General features: G+C 36.7%; 1 protein-coding gene across 1 annotated transcript in view; it reads right to left on the bottom strand.

The window, feature by feature from the left end:
• Positions 1-16,019, bottom strand: part of ME1 (malic enzyme 1) — a 174,817-nt gene that overhangs the window by 145,902 nt on the left and 12,896 nt on the right. The window contains exons 2-3 of the mRNA XM_019729541.3: positions 6,861-6,994; positions 2,696-2,845 (exon numbers count right to left, since the gene is read on the bottom strand). Coding sequence (XP_019585100.1) covers positions 2,696-2,845; positions 6,861-6,994 — 284 coding nt within the window. The remainder of the gene's footprint in view (positions 1-2,695; positions 2,846-6,860; positions 6,995-16,019) is intronic.

Here is a 16,019-nt window from a genome sequence, read left to right as displayed (position 1 = left end):
TTTTCCTGTGAGTAAAGCATTCATTCACTTAAATTTCAAATATTGTGGAAATATTGAAGAATAATACAATAAATACCTCCTCCTAGATTCAACATTTGTGAACATTTTGCTATAAATGCTTTCCTACCTCCTGTCCCACCTTCTCCTCTGCATCATATTTTCCTTTCTTTCCTTCTAACTAATTTATTTCTGACAAAGCCCCCAGAAATCAAATACATTAATACTTCTACAGAAAACCAAATTACACTAAGTCAGATAAAGACTATAAATATTCTTATATAAATTCAGTTCAAGTTTTGCTACGACACAGGTTCAGACAGATCAGGTTTTCTCCCTAATGATATTTTTGTAATGTTTGGTTTTCAAAATTTTGGATTTTAAAAATGTGAACAAAGGATGGTTGGCTGCAGTATTAACCCTATGTCACAGAGAAGGAAACTAAAGCATAGAAAGATTAAATAATGTATTCGAGACTAAAACAAGTAGCAAACTCCAGTAAGTGAAAACAGGCAACCTACTCCAGAGCCCATAGTTTTCACTACTGCTCTAGGAAGCCTCCAATCCAAGAGCAAATCCTGTAATTTTCTTTTTCTTTATCTAGAGGCTGCATTCTTATCCCTAATTCCATTGCTACTCTCCTAATCTGAGCCACCATCATCTCTCACTGAGTTTACTGCAATAGGCTGCTAACCAGGCTACTTGATTCTCCCACCCATTTAACTAACAGTAAGAGCCAATGTTCTTTAAAACAGCCTATAAGAAACTATAGGTCTTGTACCTTCTCATTTATCTTACATCTGTGACCTCACCTCTACTCTCCCCCTCTCTCACTCCACTCTAGCCACACTGGTCTCTATGCTGCCCCTTGCCTCCAAGCATGTTTCCACTTAGGACCCTGGCACTGACTATTCCTCCTGCCTAGCACCTTTCCCTTGTATGTACATGACGCCCCCTTCTCACTCCTCCAATCTCATTTTCCAATGAGGCCTACACTGTCGCTCTATTTAAAATTGCAGCTGCCCTTCTAAAGCAACTGACACTCCAGATCCCCCTTTCCCTGCTCTATTCTTTTTTTCTCCATAACACTTACTACCTTCAAACATTCTAGACAATCTACTTATTTTTTATTTCCCTGTCTGTCTCTTCCACTGTTGGATTTATACATACATAATGTATCCCAAGCCCTAGAAAATCATCTACTACATAGTAAGTAGTCAAAAAATAATTATTTTGATTGAGATTTCTATGTCAACTTCAACCCAAAAACAGTTTGACCTAAGCTCTTCAACCTTTTTTTTTAACTATAGTTATTAGCATTTCTCAGGATTTCATAGAAAAGTTAGCATTTCAATAAATATGCTTAAATTATATTTTAAAACAGCCAAGTTTTATACAATTATGCTTTTATTAAGATTCTTTCTTTATATAGAATTATTTTACAGACATGGACAGATGTTTTGTCACTTAGAGAAGACAATAAGAAACAGTTTACATAGTATGATACCTTCTATAAAGAACATAGTGTGTATTTGTGTGTATCAGAGTTTTTGGTATGATGACACTAGGTATTTTTTAAATATGTCTTCCTTCTGCATATTGGTATTTTCTCATTTTTCAATAATGAACATGTATTGTTTGTATGATTAAATATACTCATATACTTCCCAAAAAGTTATTCCTCACAATAGGCATACATTACCAGCTAAATTCTAACTCTCACTCTTCTATGAAAAAACATATTTTTTCACTGTCAATATAGTCATTATAAATGCAATAGATATGTGCTCTTAATGCAATTTGACAGACCACCTACAAATATTAATCTAATTCTTCTCTTTACACAAGAGGTGATGTGGTAATCCTTTTCTTTGTACAAAGGGTAATGCGGCATAAGTGTGCTGAATATTACTACATCCATGTATGTATGTGAAATCCATACATTCAATCTAACTTTCAGATGTTACCTCTGAAATACTCCTTTCAATGACAGTACTTTAAGTAGGCTTTTATATTTATGGTATAAATTTATAAACATTTCTTTTTAATCTTTAAATTCAGTACCACACATATCACAAATATATTCAACTTGAGGTTTTGCTGTTGCTGTTGTTAAAAGTCTTAATATTTATTTCAATTGTTCCTTGCTTCAAAAGTATTTAAAATAACATAATGACTAAAGTGAAGCCATGGTTTTAGAAAAATTGTATTCCATTTTTTGATTCATCTCTAACAGTGACTACTATTTCACTTAAGGGAAATCAACAAAAGAGTTATTTTAGTCCCAATTCTGAATTTAGAAAATAATATTCTCCTATTTTCAGAAAAATGTAGCATCTTTGTTTTAACTTGCAAAATGTATACATAATAGTGGTAATTAACATTTCAAAGACAAGCTTAATTATGATAAATGACTTTCTTTCCAAGTAAAGAACAAGTTCACTTACTGTCTATAAAAGGAAACCTAAATTGGTTTATAAATAACTACTTTCCCATGATCTTAAATCTAGAAAGAAAATACTACATTTTTAACGTTATATATGTTTATATTTCATGTTCTTTTAAATGGAATTTCATTTATATTTTCCAAACTTCAATTCCATTCAATTATATATATATATTATTTAATTATTGCAAAAAATTTGCAAAAAACAAATAAAAACACAACAAATTGTATTTAAAATAAAAGTTCACATACCTTGGCTTCCGAAATGCTAAACTATATTGCTGGCAAGCCAGACCCACAGTGGGGGTGTAAACAATAGGCATGAATTTCTCAAGGTCAAACATTAGCACGCTATAAAAGAGCTTTTCATTTCTGTCTTGAAGATCCATTAAGAGAAGATACCTGTGGAAATTGGACATAATGAGGTCTATATTCCAAAAAAGTCATGAAATAGCTGCTTAGAAATCTAATTAAAGATTTTTCAACAAAGTATGAAGTATTTTTTAGGTCATAGAGAAAACATTTGACAAAAAAAGACTTTAGAAATATTCTTAAACACCTCAAAGAATATAGAACCATAAACCTGAGTTAGTGTCATTCAAATGTTAAAATCATTGCTGTAATAGCAGTTTTATTTGATATTTGAAAAGACTTTATCCCTGTTTTAAAATGAAAGACAGATGAAAATACCACCACAGATATAGTTTAAGCATTAACTTTACTAAGTAATTACAAAGACTTCATCCTTTAACGTCCAGTGCTGAATAACCAAGGGAAATAACAAGCAGCAAATGAACAAGAAATGTAGCACCAATTCTAAAAATGACTAAGGTAGGCAAGTTACAAGGGACTTTTCTTATTATTTGTATCAAATGGCCGTTTTCTTTCTAGAAGCATTTTTGACCCAAACTTATCTTTCTAAATATCAACCTTATCATGTTACCTGTAACTTTCAATGATTTATAGAATAAAACTCCAACCGCCTGGTACCACTTAAAAAACAATCTTTCAAAATTTTACTTAATCTTATCAGCCTTTATGGATTGATTTCCATTCCCTGAAATAGTTGAAAATGCACAGGATTTGGTGACACAGTTACAGGATTCTAATGCTTAGATAATAGATGGGTTATACCAACCCCAAAAATTAGCATTTGGGAAGAAGATGATGACTTTCAGACATGCTAAAGTTGATTTAGCAATGTGTAAGTCAGCATTGCTACATCAATGATCAATTCTCAGACATAATTTTATTTTACTTATCAGAACATATGAAACAAGTAGCACTCCCTAGAGCTCGATACACTCTCTTTATTTGACTTTAGCTTATCATATTCTCTTGGTTTTGGTTTCCTTCTATCTCATTGGTTTTCTGTTTCTTTTCAATTTTTTTTCTGTTTCTATGTTGCTTCTCTGCTGTTTCTCTTCTTTTCTGAAAGCTTTCTGACATTCATGTTTAATATATTAGGAAATTATGTTGGCTTTACCTACAACATATATCCAAAATCTAAACACGTTCATTGCTACAACCCCATATCTACATCACCATCATCTTCTGCTTGGATTACTGTAACAGCCTCCTAAATATTCATCCAGTCTACATTCCATTCTCAACATTGCAGCCAGTGTTCTTGACATATAGCTCAGATCATGTTGATCTTCTGTTCAAAACCTTGAATGGCTTCCCTTTTCTCTCAGAATAGCAGCAAAAGTCCTTCAGTGGCCTTCCAAGCTATACATAATCTGTCCTCCATTACCTCGCTAACTTCCTCTCCCAACCTACCATTCTTCCCTTCGCTCATTCTGCTCCAGACACAGGTCTCCCTGCTAATCCTTAAACATACCAGCTGAAAAACACTGTTCCTCAGATTTCTTCATGGCTAACTGCCCCACTACCTTTGATTACTTGCTAGTAAGTCACCTTCTCAATGAAGGCTGTCCTGATCACCCAATTTAACAATGCAAACTGACCATACCAAGCCCCAGCATTCTCAGTCCCTCTTCCCCTATTATATCTTTTCCTTATTTTTTTATTAGCACTTGTCACTTTCTAGCATATTAAATAATATACTTATCATTTTACTATTTATTTTAATATATTTTTAATAATTTACCTAAGTCCAGTGAGGGCAGAGATCATTGCGTATAATCCCCATATCTAAAAGAGCATCTGACACTGAGTTCATGCTCAGTACATATTTGAAGAACAGTCTATGGTGAAAATATCAAAGTCACCAGCTCTTAGGAGGTAGCTGATAAAATGGCCCAGGAAAAGAATACAAAGTAAAAACATAAGAAGCTGAAGGAAGGATTTAGGAACAAGTGAAACGGATTGTGAAGGAGTTTAAGAAGCAGCAAATATACACAACTGAACAGCCAAGTCAGCCTGTTTCCCCTGCTGCCCCTGTCATCACACGGGCTCATGAAAACAGTGGCCATGGCAGGGATGGAGGTTCTCCATGGCCTCAGCCACATGGACTTCCAGTCACCAAGGCTGATCTGGCCATAGACATTCTGAGTGCCCAATCTATCAGAGACCAGCACTGAGTGCCTGATACGGCACCATTCCACGGGCTGATCAGCAAGCCACCGAGTGGCAGGCTGATTACACTGGACTGCTTCCATCATGGAAGGGGCAACACTGTTCTTACTAGAATCGATAGTTACTTTGGATACAGATTTGCCTCCGCTGCACACAATGCTTTCACCAAAACTACCATCCGTGGACTTACAGAATGTCTTATCCCCCATTATGATATTCCTCAAAGCATTACCTCCAATCAAGGAACTCACTTCAGAGCAAATGAAGTGTGGCAATGGGCCCATTTTCATGGAATCGCTGGTCTTACCATGTTTCCCCACCATCCTGAAGCCGCTGGCTTGATAGAATGGTGGAGTGGCCTTCTGAAGACTCAGTGACAGCACCAGCTAAGTAGTAACATCTTGCAAAGCTGGGGCAAGGTTCTCCAGTAGGCTATACATGCTCTGAATCAGTGTCCAATATGATGTCATTTCTCCCATAGCCATGATTCACAGGTCCAGGAACAAAGGAGCGGAAATGAAAGCCACTCACTTTTATCCCCAGTGACCTACCAGCAAAATTTCTGCTTCCTGTCCCCGTGACCTTATGCTCTGCTGGCCTCTAAGTCTTAGTTCCAAAGGGAGGACTGTTTCCACCAGAAGACAATGATTCCATTGAACTGGAAGTTAAGACTGACACTAGCCACTTTGGGCACCACATGCCTCTGAATTAATAGGCAAAGAAGGAAGTTACTGTGCTGTCTGGGGTAACTGATCCTGCCTACCAAGCAATTTGGGCTGCTAGTTCATTATTATTATGATTTTCTTCAACACCCCAGCAAAAAAAAAAAAATTCTGCCAGCAGACTGCCTTCACACTGGAACTGCAAGTCTTCCCTTGGTCTCTAGGCTGCCATTCTACCTACAAATTTAGGACTTACCCAACCTCCACAATCTTGTAAACCAATTCCCTGAAATAAATATCTACTTCCGTCCAACATGATATAATGTGTGTGTGTGCATACACATACACACACATGCATGAGTGAATGGATGAATGGATAGATAGATGATAGATAGGTAGGTAGGTAGGTCGGTAGGTAGATAAGTAGATACATAGACAGATAGGCAGACACACACACACATCCTGTTGGTTCTGTTTCTCTGGAGAACTCTGACTAATACAAATACTAGGTCCTGGGTTAGTTACCTCTTCTTACCTTCACAACAATATTTTCAAATACCTATTATTCTCTTTAACCCACAAATGAAAAACCTGAGATTTAGAGAGGTTCAGTACCTTAATAAGAAAAGGCTGAGTCAAAAGAAGAGGGCAAGACACATACAGTGGTCCTGACAGTGGTTGTAGTGGTTTGCTCAAGGCCCCACTGCTGGTCAGATACAGCCAGAATTTCAACCTACGGCTATCTCATTACAAAGGTAGAAAACAATGTTGCCTTTATCTTTGTATAAACATGGAAACTGAATTCTAAACAAAGTAAGTGACCTAAATTCCCAATAGTGTTAGAATCAAGTTTAGAAGTTGAAAAAGTACACTTTTACCTACAATTTACTTACAATCTGACTAAAAGCGACTTTAACCTGTTTTGTTCTGTCTAGGATGGTATTTCCTGATAACTCACCTTTATAGCAACAACTTTATCACAAAAGAAAAGTAGTCTCTTTGAGGATATGATTTAGAGAAATTTTTATCTTATTTTATGCAAATGTCTTACAGAGGGTAAATTTTTAAAAAAACATCATTGTATTTAAAGGCAAATTCTCCTCAAAGTTGACTACTGTTTTCAAATCACTAAATATTTTAACTTCCTCATTCAATAAAAAATAAGCTAGATAACTCCTAAGAGCAACATAAAATCACCTTCAGAAATGCATTACCTGTCAAAATCAGAATTCAGACGCTCAAAATTTTTAATTACTCTAAGGACCTGGATATCTTGATTGGTGAAACAAGGTGGCAACAATCCATGAATATTCAATTGTTGTCTTTCTTCCAGGGTAAAAGCCAAGTCCTATGGAGAAAAGAAAAATAATAATTTGAGGGGGGAAAAAAGACCCAAAAAAGCATATATTTACTCAAATAAAATCCAACAAGTATATGGAATTAAGAATCAGAAGATCTGGTATAACTCTGTACATGGCCATTTGTGAGTAGATCATGTAATCTCTCAATACCTCAGTTTCTTCAACTTTAAATATGAGAATACTATAATATTTTTAGATCTATGTTGCTCACATATCGTTAAGATGAAATTAGGTAATGGATAGGAGAAAAAAATGTGAACACATTCAAATGAAAGGCATAAATAGCAGTATTAGTGTCATTAAATATAACAATGAATAGGAGTTGGAAGAGATTTTAAACTTATGAACATGAATAGGTCACCTATGACCTGCTGTCCTTCTCCTTATAAGTCAGGAAATGCCTTATATATGATGGAGGCACCTGTTCCAACACTCTTCCCAAGTTATCTTCTATTATTCTTATACACTCCTAGCCACACAGAGCTTCTCACCATTGCCTGAACACACCACACCCTTGTATTCTTCCATGACACCACAGTCAAGAATGTCTTTCTGCCCTGCTCTCTGCCCTTACCTCAAATGCTCTCTCTTCTCTAAAGCCCTCCCAGACTCACCCAGTATGTCCATTAGAACTCTATTATTATACCTATGTTATCTGTTTACATGAACACTTGCTGTATAAAACGATAGTAAAGAAACTATGAGGCTTGAAAACAAGCAAACAAAACAGAACTGATAGATTGATGCAAAAACCAGACTGGACCTAAGAAATGTGCTGGGATATAACACAAGGAAGAGGTGGTACTAGCAGAGAAACCCCAGTAGTCATTAATCTGTAAGACTGGAATAAGCAGTCCCCCTGGAGGAAAGTCTCCCCGTGGAGATACTGAAGCCCAAGAGGCCTCTCTGACTAACTGTGACTGCTACGCCTAAGGGTCTGGCAAAAGAGCAGTGACATGATGGTGGGCAGGTCCACTCATTGTGATCACTGCTGATGTGTCTTAGACAACCTGGGGGGGTAGGAATGTGTGAACTAACTTTGCCTGGGGTGATGCTACAGCCATCTTCCTCTGCCCTGAAAGTTTCTTATGATGGCAAAATACTGACTCCTGAGTGTTTGGGAAGTTTATTACTCTGGGAAAAGGACAGACAATTTGGTTCATGCCAGAGGTGGACAGACCCTGATTGGTGAGAAATGAACATGTTCAACCTCAGGAAGAAGAAGGAGGAGGTTAATGGATGAACAACTCTCTAGTTCCTCTATTTTTTTAATATGAATTGGCACGTTAATTCATGTCACTGATGGAAAGCCTTATATTTAATTAGACACCTGGGTCAGGGGGCAGACCAAATAAAGTCAAATAGATTTGACCATGAATGACCATTGGTAGAGTTCTCTAAGTTGCCTTCAGGAACTAGCTGGGACCAATGGTTCCAGAACCTCCGGTGCAAGAAGCCGTACACAATCTTGATTTCTCAAAAGGTCTCCAAGTGCCACTAGCACAGCTGTTGTCCAGTCCCAAGATGTTTTTCTCCAATAGCACCCACTCTCATGACTGTAAAAGCCCACTGTTACATGCTCAGTTGGGGGTCCTCTGGAGCTCCAGTATGTGTGGACAGCAGCAGGATGGTCCCTTTCCTAGAGAATAATCCAGTGTGCCCAGCTGTGCCTGGCCCAATCACTCTCTCCTGGATGCCTAAAGAAGGGCAGACCAGTGCAGCCTGTCAGTTCTTTGCCCAGGTGTTGCCAGAACCTTTTGCATGCCATTTTCTTTTTCACTTGTAGTTCGTGTCCCCCTACCAGAATGCAAACGCCATAGGTCAGAAAATTTTGTCTTTTTGTTTCACTGCTTTATCCTTAGTGCTTAGAACAGTACTGACATAGATTTCAGTAACTTGCTGCATAAACAACAAAAAGTTTTAAATATTTAATTTTAGAGACTTATATTAACATCTTAACAATAAAATTGCTGCTCAGAAAACTGATGAGCGTATTAATTCTGGTAAAATTGCATTTAAAATTTAAAGCAACCAGAAAGGGATATTTGCATGAAAAAGTACTTACAAAACAGAAGGCATACCTCAGTTGTTAAAGATGTAACTGGGGAGACTGATCATTTAAAGCAAAATGTCATGAAATAACTCCTTGGAATGAAACAGAACTATGTACAGTAATATATTTGAAAAAGAAAACTCAACACATTTTTCTCTAACTTGAAAAATTTGTAATTTAAAAATAGGAAAAAAGCTAGGCTAAAGTCTCAAAATTATATGAATATATGTGAAGAAGCAGTAAACTTCTGAATGTTATGCCTTGAAAATTTTAATCAATATTTTGAGAATAAGGCTTATGAGAAGTACTAAAATATGCTACTTCATTCACTTAATTTATTGGTGTAGTTAGCAAGCATCAATTTTCCAATGTCTGATTTGATCTGAATCTAATTCCTAAATCTAATAGGTCTCCCGTATCTTATGCCATGTAAATATGATAATCTGGATATCTTTTGATATCCTTTGATGTTTAGTAACTACAAACTCCCATACACCATTAGCCAAATTTTCCAAGACATAGTAAAGTGCCAATTCAACTCTTAAAAAAAACCCAAAAAACAAGAGCTTAGAAATCTGTGGAAATGGGCCAAGTTAATGTTCTATGATTGGTTTCATATTCTATTACTAACCTTTATGATTTTTTTAAAGAATCAATGAATAAGTAAACTTAAATCTTAAAATCCCTGAACATTTAAAAACATATATGGCATGATTTCATTTAAACCACAGTTTTTAAAAATGACACATCAATGTGATTCCTACCAACCTACGGCTTCCCACAAACTACTCAGAGAAACATAAGTGGAATTTTGGACCATTTAATAATCCTGGCTCTATATTTCATTTTTTCATACTAACATAGACCTATTAATACAGACATAGTTTGTAGAAATTCATAAACAAGTCAGTTATGTGTAAAACTTGACAGTGAAATTCTAGCTTCATACAGTCCCCTTATTAAAAGCTGATGTAACATGCAACTGTTTCAAAGGATTTTTACCTTAGGGTTATTCTGCAGGGCCTATCCAACAAAGGATAGTGTATCCAAAGTATACATGCAGGTTCTAACTTTCATTTGATTTCTACTGAGTCTTTCATGTAGTTGAAAAGCTTAGCCATCTATATACATATTAGGTTTCCAGACCACCTATAATTCTAATTCCCTAAGAGTTCTCATACACTCTAGGCTCAACCTTGGTTTTCTCCTTTTCTGCCTTCCTTTTACTTTCCCTACTCCTTAAAAAAGCTTTTGGACTAGATCCCTTGACGGCAGAATGGTATGTTGTTTCACTGCTGAGGGCAGCAAACAGGACAACTATTCTTCTGGACTCTACTCATTAATCTATGGATATCTTCTTGAGAAAACTGAGACTATCAAGTAGAAATGAAAACAAAATTCCTGGCATAACAGGAGACTTATATTAGAAACTACGTTTGCATAGAGCAAACATAACTGAGAAAGAAACTTTGTCCTGAGTAATTTATTAGAAACTATTACCGTTAAAAACAGAACACATATATTCCATAGTCTACACTAACCATCTTTAATGTTTCTAAGTTGACTTTAAAGCAGGCATTCAAGATCAACTTGGTTTAACAATAAGACATATTGTTGTAGGTGGCTGTTCAATACATCTTTGGTATATTATAGGCTGCAATAATCCATGCGCTTTAAAATTGCATGCATACTTCACCAGCAAACATGTATTCATGGAAACATGGTAAGTCTAAAGAGCATATTGTTTGGATTTAGATCCAAGTTTAATTCACAAATAGACAGTATTCAACACTGTGATTTTGAATAAGTGGGGTTAAATGGAGACTCTCCTCAATTTTTGTCTGCTAAATACGTAAGAGTAATCAAACATATATGGAACATATGTTATGTGTGTCTCATTTGGTTGTCGGGAGGATAAAAATGAGACCAGGGATTTTTGCATCCTATGTAAATTATAAAGTATTATATAAATTCTTATGTTACTAAAAATAAGTTTTAAAATGAAATCACAAATATGCAAGACCTAAGTAAAAGCTGACTTTTATTCACATCCTGATATTGTCAGAAAGTCCCTGAATTTAAGAATAAGTTTTAAGAGACCCAGTCAGTACTTTTTGTGAAGACCAACTTAGCTCCCTACCAGAGGTTATTAACCTAAGGTCCATGGACCTAATCACAGACTCTCAAGGAATCAATGGATATAATTCAGGAGTCTTTAAATGTGGATATTTTGTTTCACTAACTCTATTTCCTTCCATTATAAAAGAAGGCAATAAAGAGAAATAGTAGTACTTCCTGTGACTCTCATAAATGGAAATAACATATATTTTCCCATCACATTACATTTGTGGCAAATATCTTGAAATATCATTTATATTTATCATTACTTTGAAATTACAGTAGTTTTAGACCCCACATATGATTTATAACATAAATAGGCACACAGGCTAGTCATGTCAACGATCTTCCTACAGATCTCTTTAAAAAATAAAATTTTACATTAAATTGCTCATATTTAAATATATTGCATTGGCATTTAAGTCTTACAATATCACATTTATTTTTTAATATTTTGATATCTATATTTCATTATAATTTCTTTCGTTTATAATACTATGTATTCTATTTATTTTAAACCATTGCTTTAAGGAGTCCACAGACTTCACTAAATTTCCAAGAGAGGACTTCTGGCACAAAATATATTAAGAACTGTTGCAGAAAACTATGCTTGTTTCCTAAGGGATATATACTTCATATATCAATATGATATTCCCAGAAACACCACAAGATGGCTTTCTTATTTCAGATCCACACTTGAGATTTTCAGAGATGTTCTATCTCCTCTTACAGTTACTTTACTGGAGACTATGAAGCTCTCTGTACTGGTCGGGGTTCTCCAGAGAGACAGTACCAAGCGGATGTATGTGTATACATCACGTATGAAGAAATTGATTTAAGGAATTGGCTCATACAATTATGGAGGCTGACAAGTTCCTGAATCTGAAGTCAGCAAGATGGACACCCAAGAGAACCAATGGTGTAGTTCCAGTCCAAGTCCTAAGGCCTGAGAAACCAGGAGAGCTGACAGTATAGTCTGAAGGCCAGTAGGCTCTAGACCCAGGAAGAGCCAATGTTTCAGTTCAAGTCCAAACTTCGGGGAAAAAACGATGTCATAGCTTGAAGGCAGTCAGGTAAGAGGGGTTCCCTCTTACTCAGAGGAAGGTCAGCCTTTGGTTCTATTCACGCTTTCAACTGACTGGATAAGGCCCATCCACCCACATCAGGGAGGGAAGTGGGCTTTACTCAGTTTACTGATTCAAATGTTAATCTCACCCATAAACATACTCACAGACATACCCTGAATAATATTTAACAAAATGTCCAGATACCCAGCAGCCACGTTGAAAGCTGACACATAAAATTAATCACATTCACCAAATTTTTTCAAGTATTTGTTGAGTGAATGCTCACAATGCTTATAGACACTAAACCAATGAAACAGTGACATATCAAATATGGTCCATAGTCTCATGAAACTTATGATCTAGAGAGTTTAACAGGATATTATATACATTGCTACATAAATAACTATAAAATAATAATGTGATAAGTACGAGGAAAGAAAAGAAATCTTAAGATCTAACTTAATTTAGGGGGTTAAAAGATCTAACTTAATTTAGGGGATTAAAAGGGAAGAATTCACTGAGCAGTGATGTTAAAATAAGATCGGAAGGGCAAATAGGAGTTGACCAGGTGAAAAGCTGAGGGTGGCAGTGCAGGAAAGAGCAGGGGCATAAACCCTGACGCACAGAAGCTTGGCTTCTTGGAGAAAGCATAGGGAAGGAAACTGCATCAACTGAGGGAAGAATGCTGAAAGATGACACTGAGAACTAGGCAGGAACAAGGGTAGGCAAATCCTTGTAAAGTTTTAAACTTTATCCTAAAACTAATGAGAAGACCTAGTTCTTTTCCTGACTAGTTATACCATTTCATGAAAACGCTACAAGTGATTCAACAGCACTCACCCCACAGTATTTGTTACTCACCATACTGAGGAATCCCTACTAAGGCTGCTCAGTTAAGAAAGCAAAAGCAATGCTTCAGAACCAGTTTCAGAGTACCAGGCAGATCTCCATAAGATTCACGTACATACTCCTAACTGCAACATTTCTCTTTCTATACCTCCTACCCACCACACTAAGGGCATACTTGATTCATGCTCTATATTAATAACATTTATGAAACTTAACTTCATACAATATTTCTAGTATATAATAGAAATACTGGTCACCAGAAACAGTAGTTACCTAGATACCTGTGGGAAGGGGAACCCGCTAGCTGGGGTACAGAAGTGGGAGGGAGACAAACTTTTCACATTTTTGTATATTTTTATTTTCATACAGTGAATCTGTAGGCTATTAAAATATATTAAGAACTATTAAACCCATTTATCTCAATCTCCAAGAATATCATGATCATATTATTTACATTTGTTAAATCTCTATACTTATGTCCCTAGTTACGGCAGACAGGGCTAATTGCCTACCATAACATCTGTTCTCCCCTTCCTCCCCAGAAAGAGAACCCTAATATTATTTGGGACAGCAATGCATCAGATAAAAGACTACAATTCCAGACTCCCCTATAGTTATGTCACCATATGCAGAAAGAATAGGGCAGCGGGGAGAGAGGGGAAGGAAAAGGAGGGTGTGAAGGGAGACAAAGGAAGGAGGAGATGAGATCATTCTTAGGAAAAAGTGCAGCCACCAGACCCGCCAGAACTAGATTTTGGTGACTTGGGATAACATCTTGCCCCTTGCTAAAGGTGAACTTAAGCTAATTGTAATGGATTATAATACTATTAGCATTACGGGCAGGGAAAAATCTCCACCCCATGTTCCCATGACAGTTCTGACAAGGGCCAAATAAGGACAAGGGACTCCCATCTCCCAACAGGAAGGAGTAGTCAGTGAGGACACCCTGGGAATGCCTACAGCACTACCCCTAAATCTTGAATATTTCTTGCCCTTATTCTAATAAACTCCTAAGCCTCATTGTTCTTTGGGGCAGTTGCTCTTCTCTTGGCTGCCCACTCCCTCTATTTTGGGAGTGTACTTTCTTCCTTTATTTTAATAAATCCTCTGCTTGCTTGGCTTACTCGGTACGTCCTTGAATTCTTTCCTATGATGTTCACCAAGAAATAATCCATTTTCCAGCAACAGTTAGATGTGACCATTTAGCTCACTTCTATGCAATACCATGTAAGGGGAAGTGTCGTGTGAACTGTAGGGAAGTCTCTTAAAGACAGCTGTATTCCCTGGAAAGTGAGTCTTCCTGTGTTTTTCTCATTTCTTCTGGCAGCCAGCCTAGAATGTGTATATAATGCCTATAGACCTATAGTCAGTTAGGGACATGACGTGATTTTGAAAACAGCAGAGCAATATTCCTGATGACTCTGTGGACCCACCAAACAGCCCTAGACTATCAATCTCTGAGAGCCTTCACGTGAGAGAGAAATAACCTGTATCTTAATTAAGTCACTACTATTTCACTTTTTGTGATATGTAGCAAACTCTAATCCTAAGTGATACACTGGTCATCTTTTACCCACTCAATGAAAGAGATTCTCCAACACATACCCCACAACATATTCATCACACAAGGTGGAATGTGACCTGAGGAGAGGTTATAGCAATATCTGGAAGGTAGAACAGAGCTATAAGAAAGTTACTTCAAGAATTATCCCACATTTATCCATTCAATGAACCTATACAATATATTACTTACTATATTCCAGGTCATATGAGCAAATATGTTGAAAGATAAAGCAACAACACAAACCACCGTCCATGAAGGAATTTTGAAATTTGTAGTTTCTGTAGTATTTTCTCCATCATAGCATGAAGAGGAATAGAACTGCAGTATATAGATGTTGAAAAACCAAACATCTTTCTAAATCCTTAGAATACAGAAGTTTTATAACTTATGGACAGTTCCTATCTAACATGAACCATTTTACACAGAATAACCCTTATTAATATTGATTTGGCTATAGCAAATATGTACCCAATAAAATGGGGGGGGGGGATTTTAATAGACATTTGGGAGCTGATACTCTGATTTTTTTCCCCTTGAAACTTAAAATCAAGTTACACTGAGTTTCACGCATTCCCACCTTTAAAAATAACAATCTAAGGGTTCTGGTTCTTCACAAGATGGAGTCAGCATACTTTATCTTGTCTCTTCCACTGAATCCAACTATAAACCTCGTACAGAATACATTGAGCAGCTATCTGAAGACTCTAAAAAGTAAACGGTAACAGGAGAACTTGGGAAGAAGACCAGAATCCAAGGTACCGCCAAATCAGCGATGAGTTTCCTGGAGTTTTGCCCTCTACCATGGACTGGCTTTTATTTTTCCCCCTCTGTAATCACCTGGCCTTGACTCAAAAAGTAGCACAAAAGCTGGAGGTGCAACTGAGTGCAGAGTGCAGACAAAATGAGTTCCAAGAAAAGCTTTCTCTTAGTCTAAGAATCAGAAAAAGGTACTCTTTAAGGTCACCTAGGAGGGAAATCCACTATTATTTTCCATTTTCTCCAGCCCGAGACCCAAGGCAATTCCAAAGTGGGTTGCAGAAGCATGAGTACCACAGATGCCTAAAATTCTGAGGGAGGAAATCACTCTTTTTTTAAAATTAAATTTATTGGGGTGACATTGGTTAATAGAATTATATAGGTTTCAAGCATTCGTTTTAATCAGAGGAGCAATGGTCCCAAGATCATGTGTCAAATGCCTGTTGTTGTTGTTTTCCTCGCTTGGCCTCAGATGCAAATGCAGCTGAAGGAAGTACACAGCAGAGCAAGGAAACTAAAGGTCTTGTTTTCTGGCTAGTGGACTGGTAAGGGGGCAGGAGGCTTAAAGAGATAATATTGGAGAGATCACAGGGAGAAGGAAACGC

This window comes from Rhinolophus sinicus, chromosome 2, assembly GCF_057876585.1.
Source record: "Rhinolophus sinicus isolate RSI-liver-muscle chromosome 2, RSI-T2T, whole genome shotgun sequence".
Classification (NCBI taxonomy): Eukaryota; Metazoa; Chordata; class Mammalia; order Chiroptera; family Rhinolophidae; genus Rhinolophus; species Rhinolophus sinicus.
The sequence above is the reverse complement of the archived record's forward strand: the minus strand, read 5'-3'. Positions and strand labels throughout refer to the sequence as shown.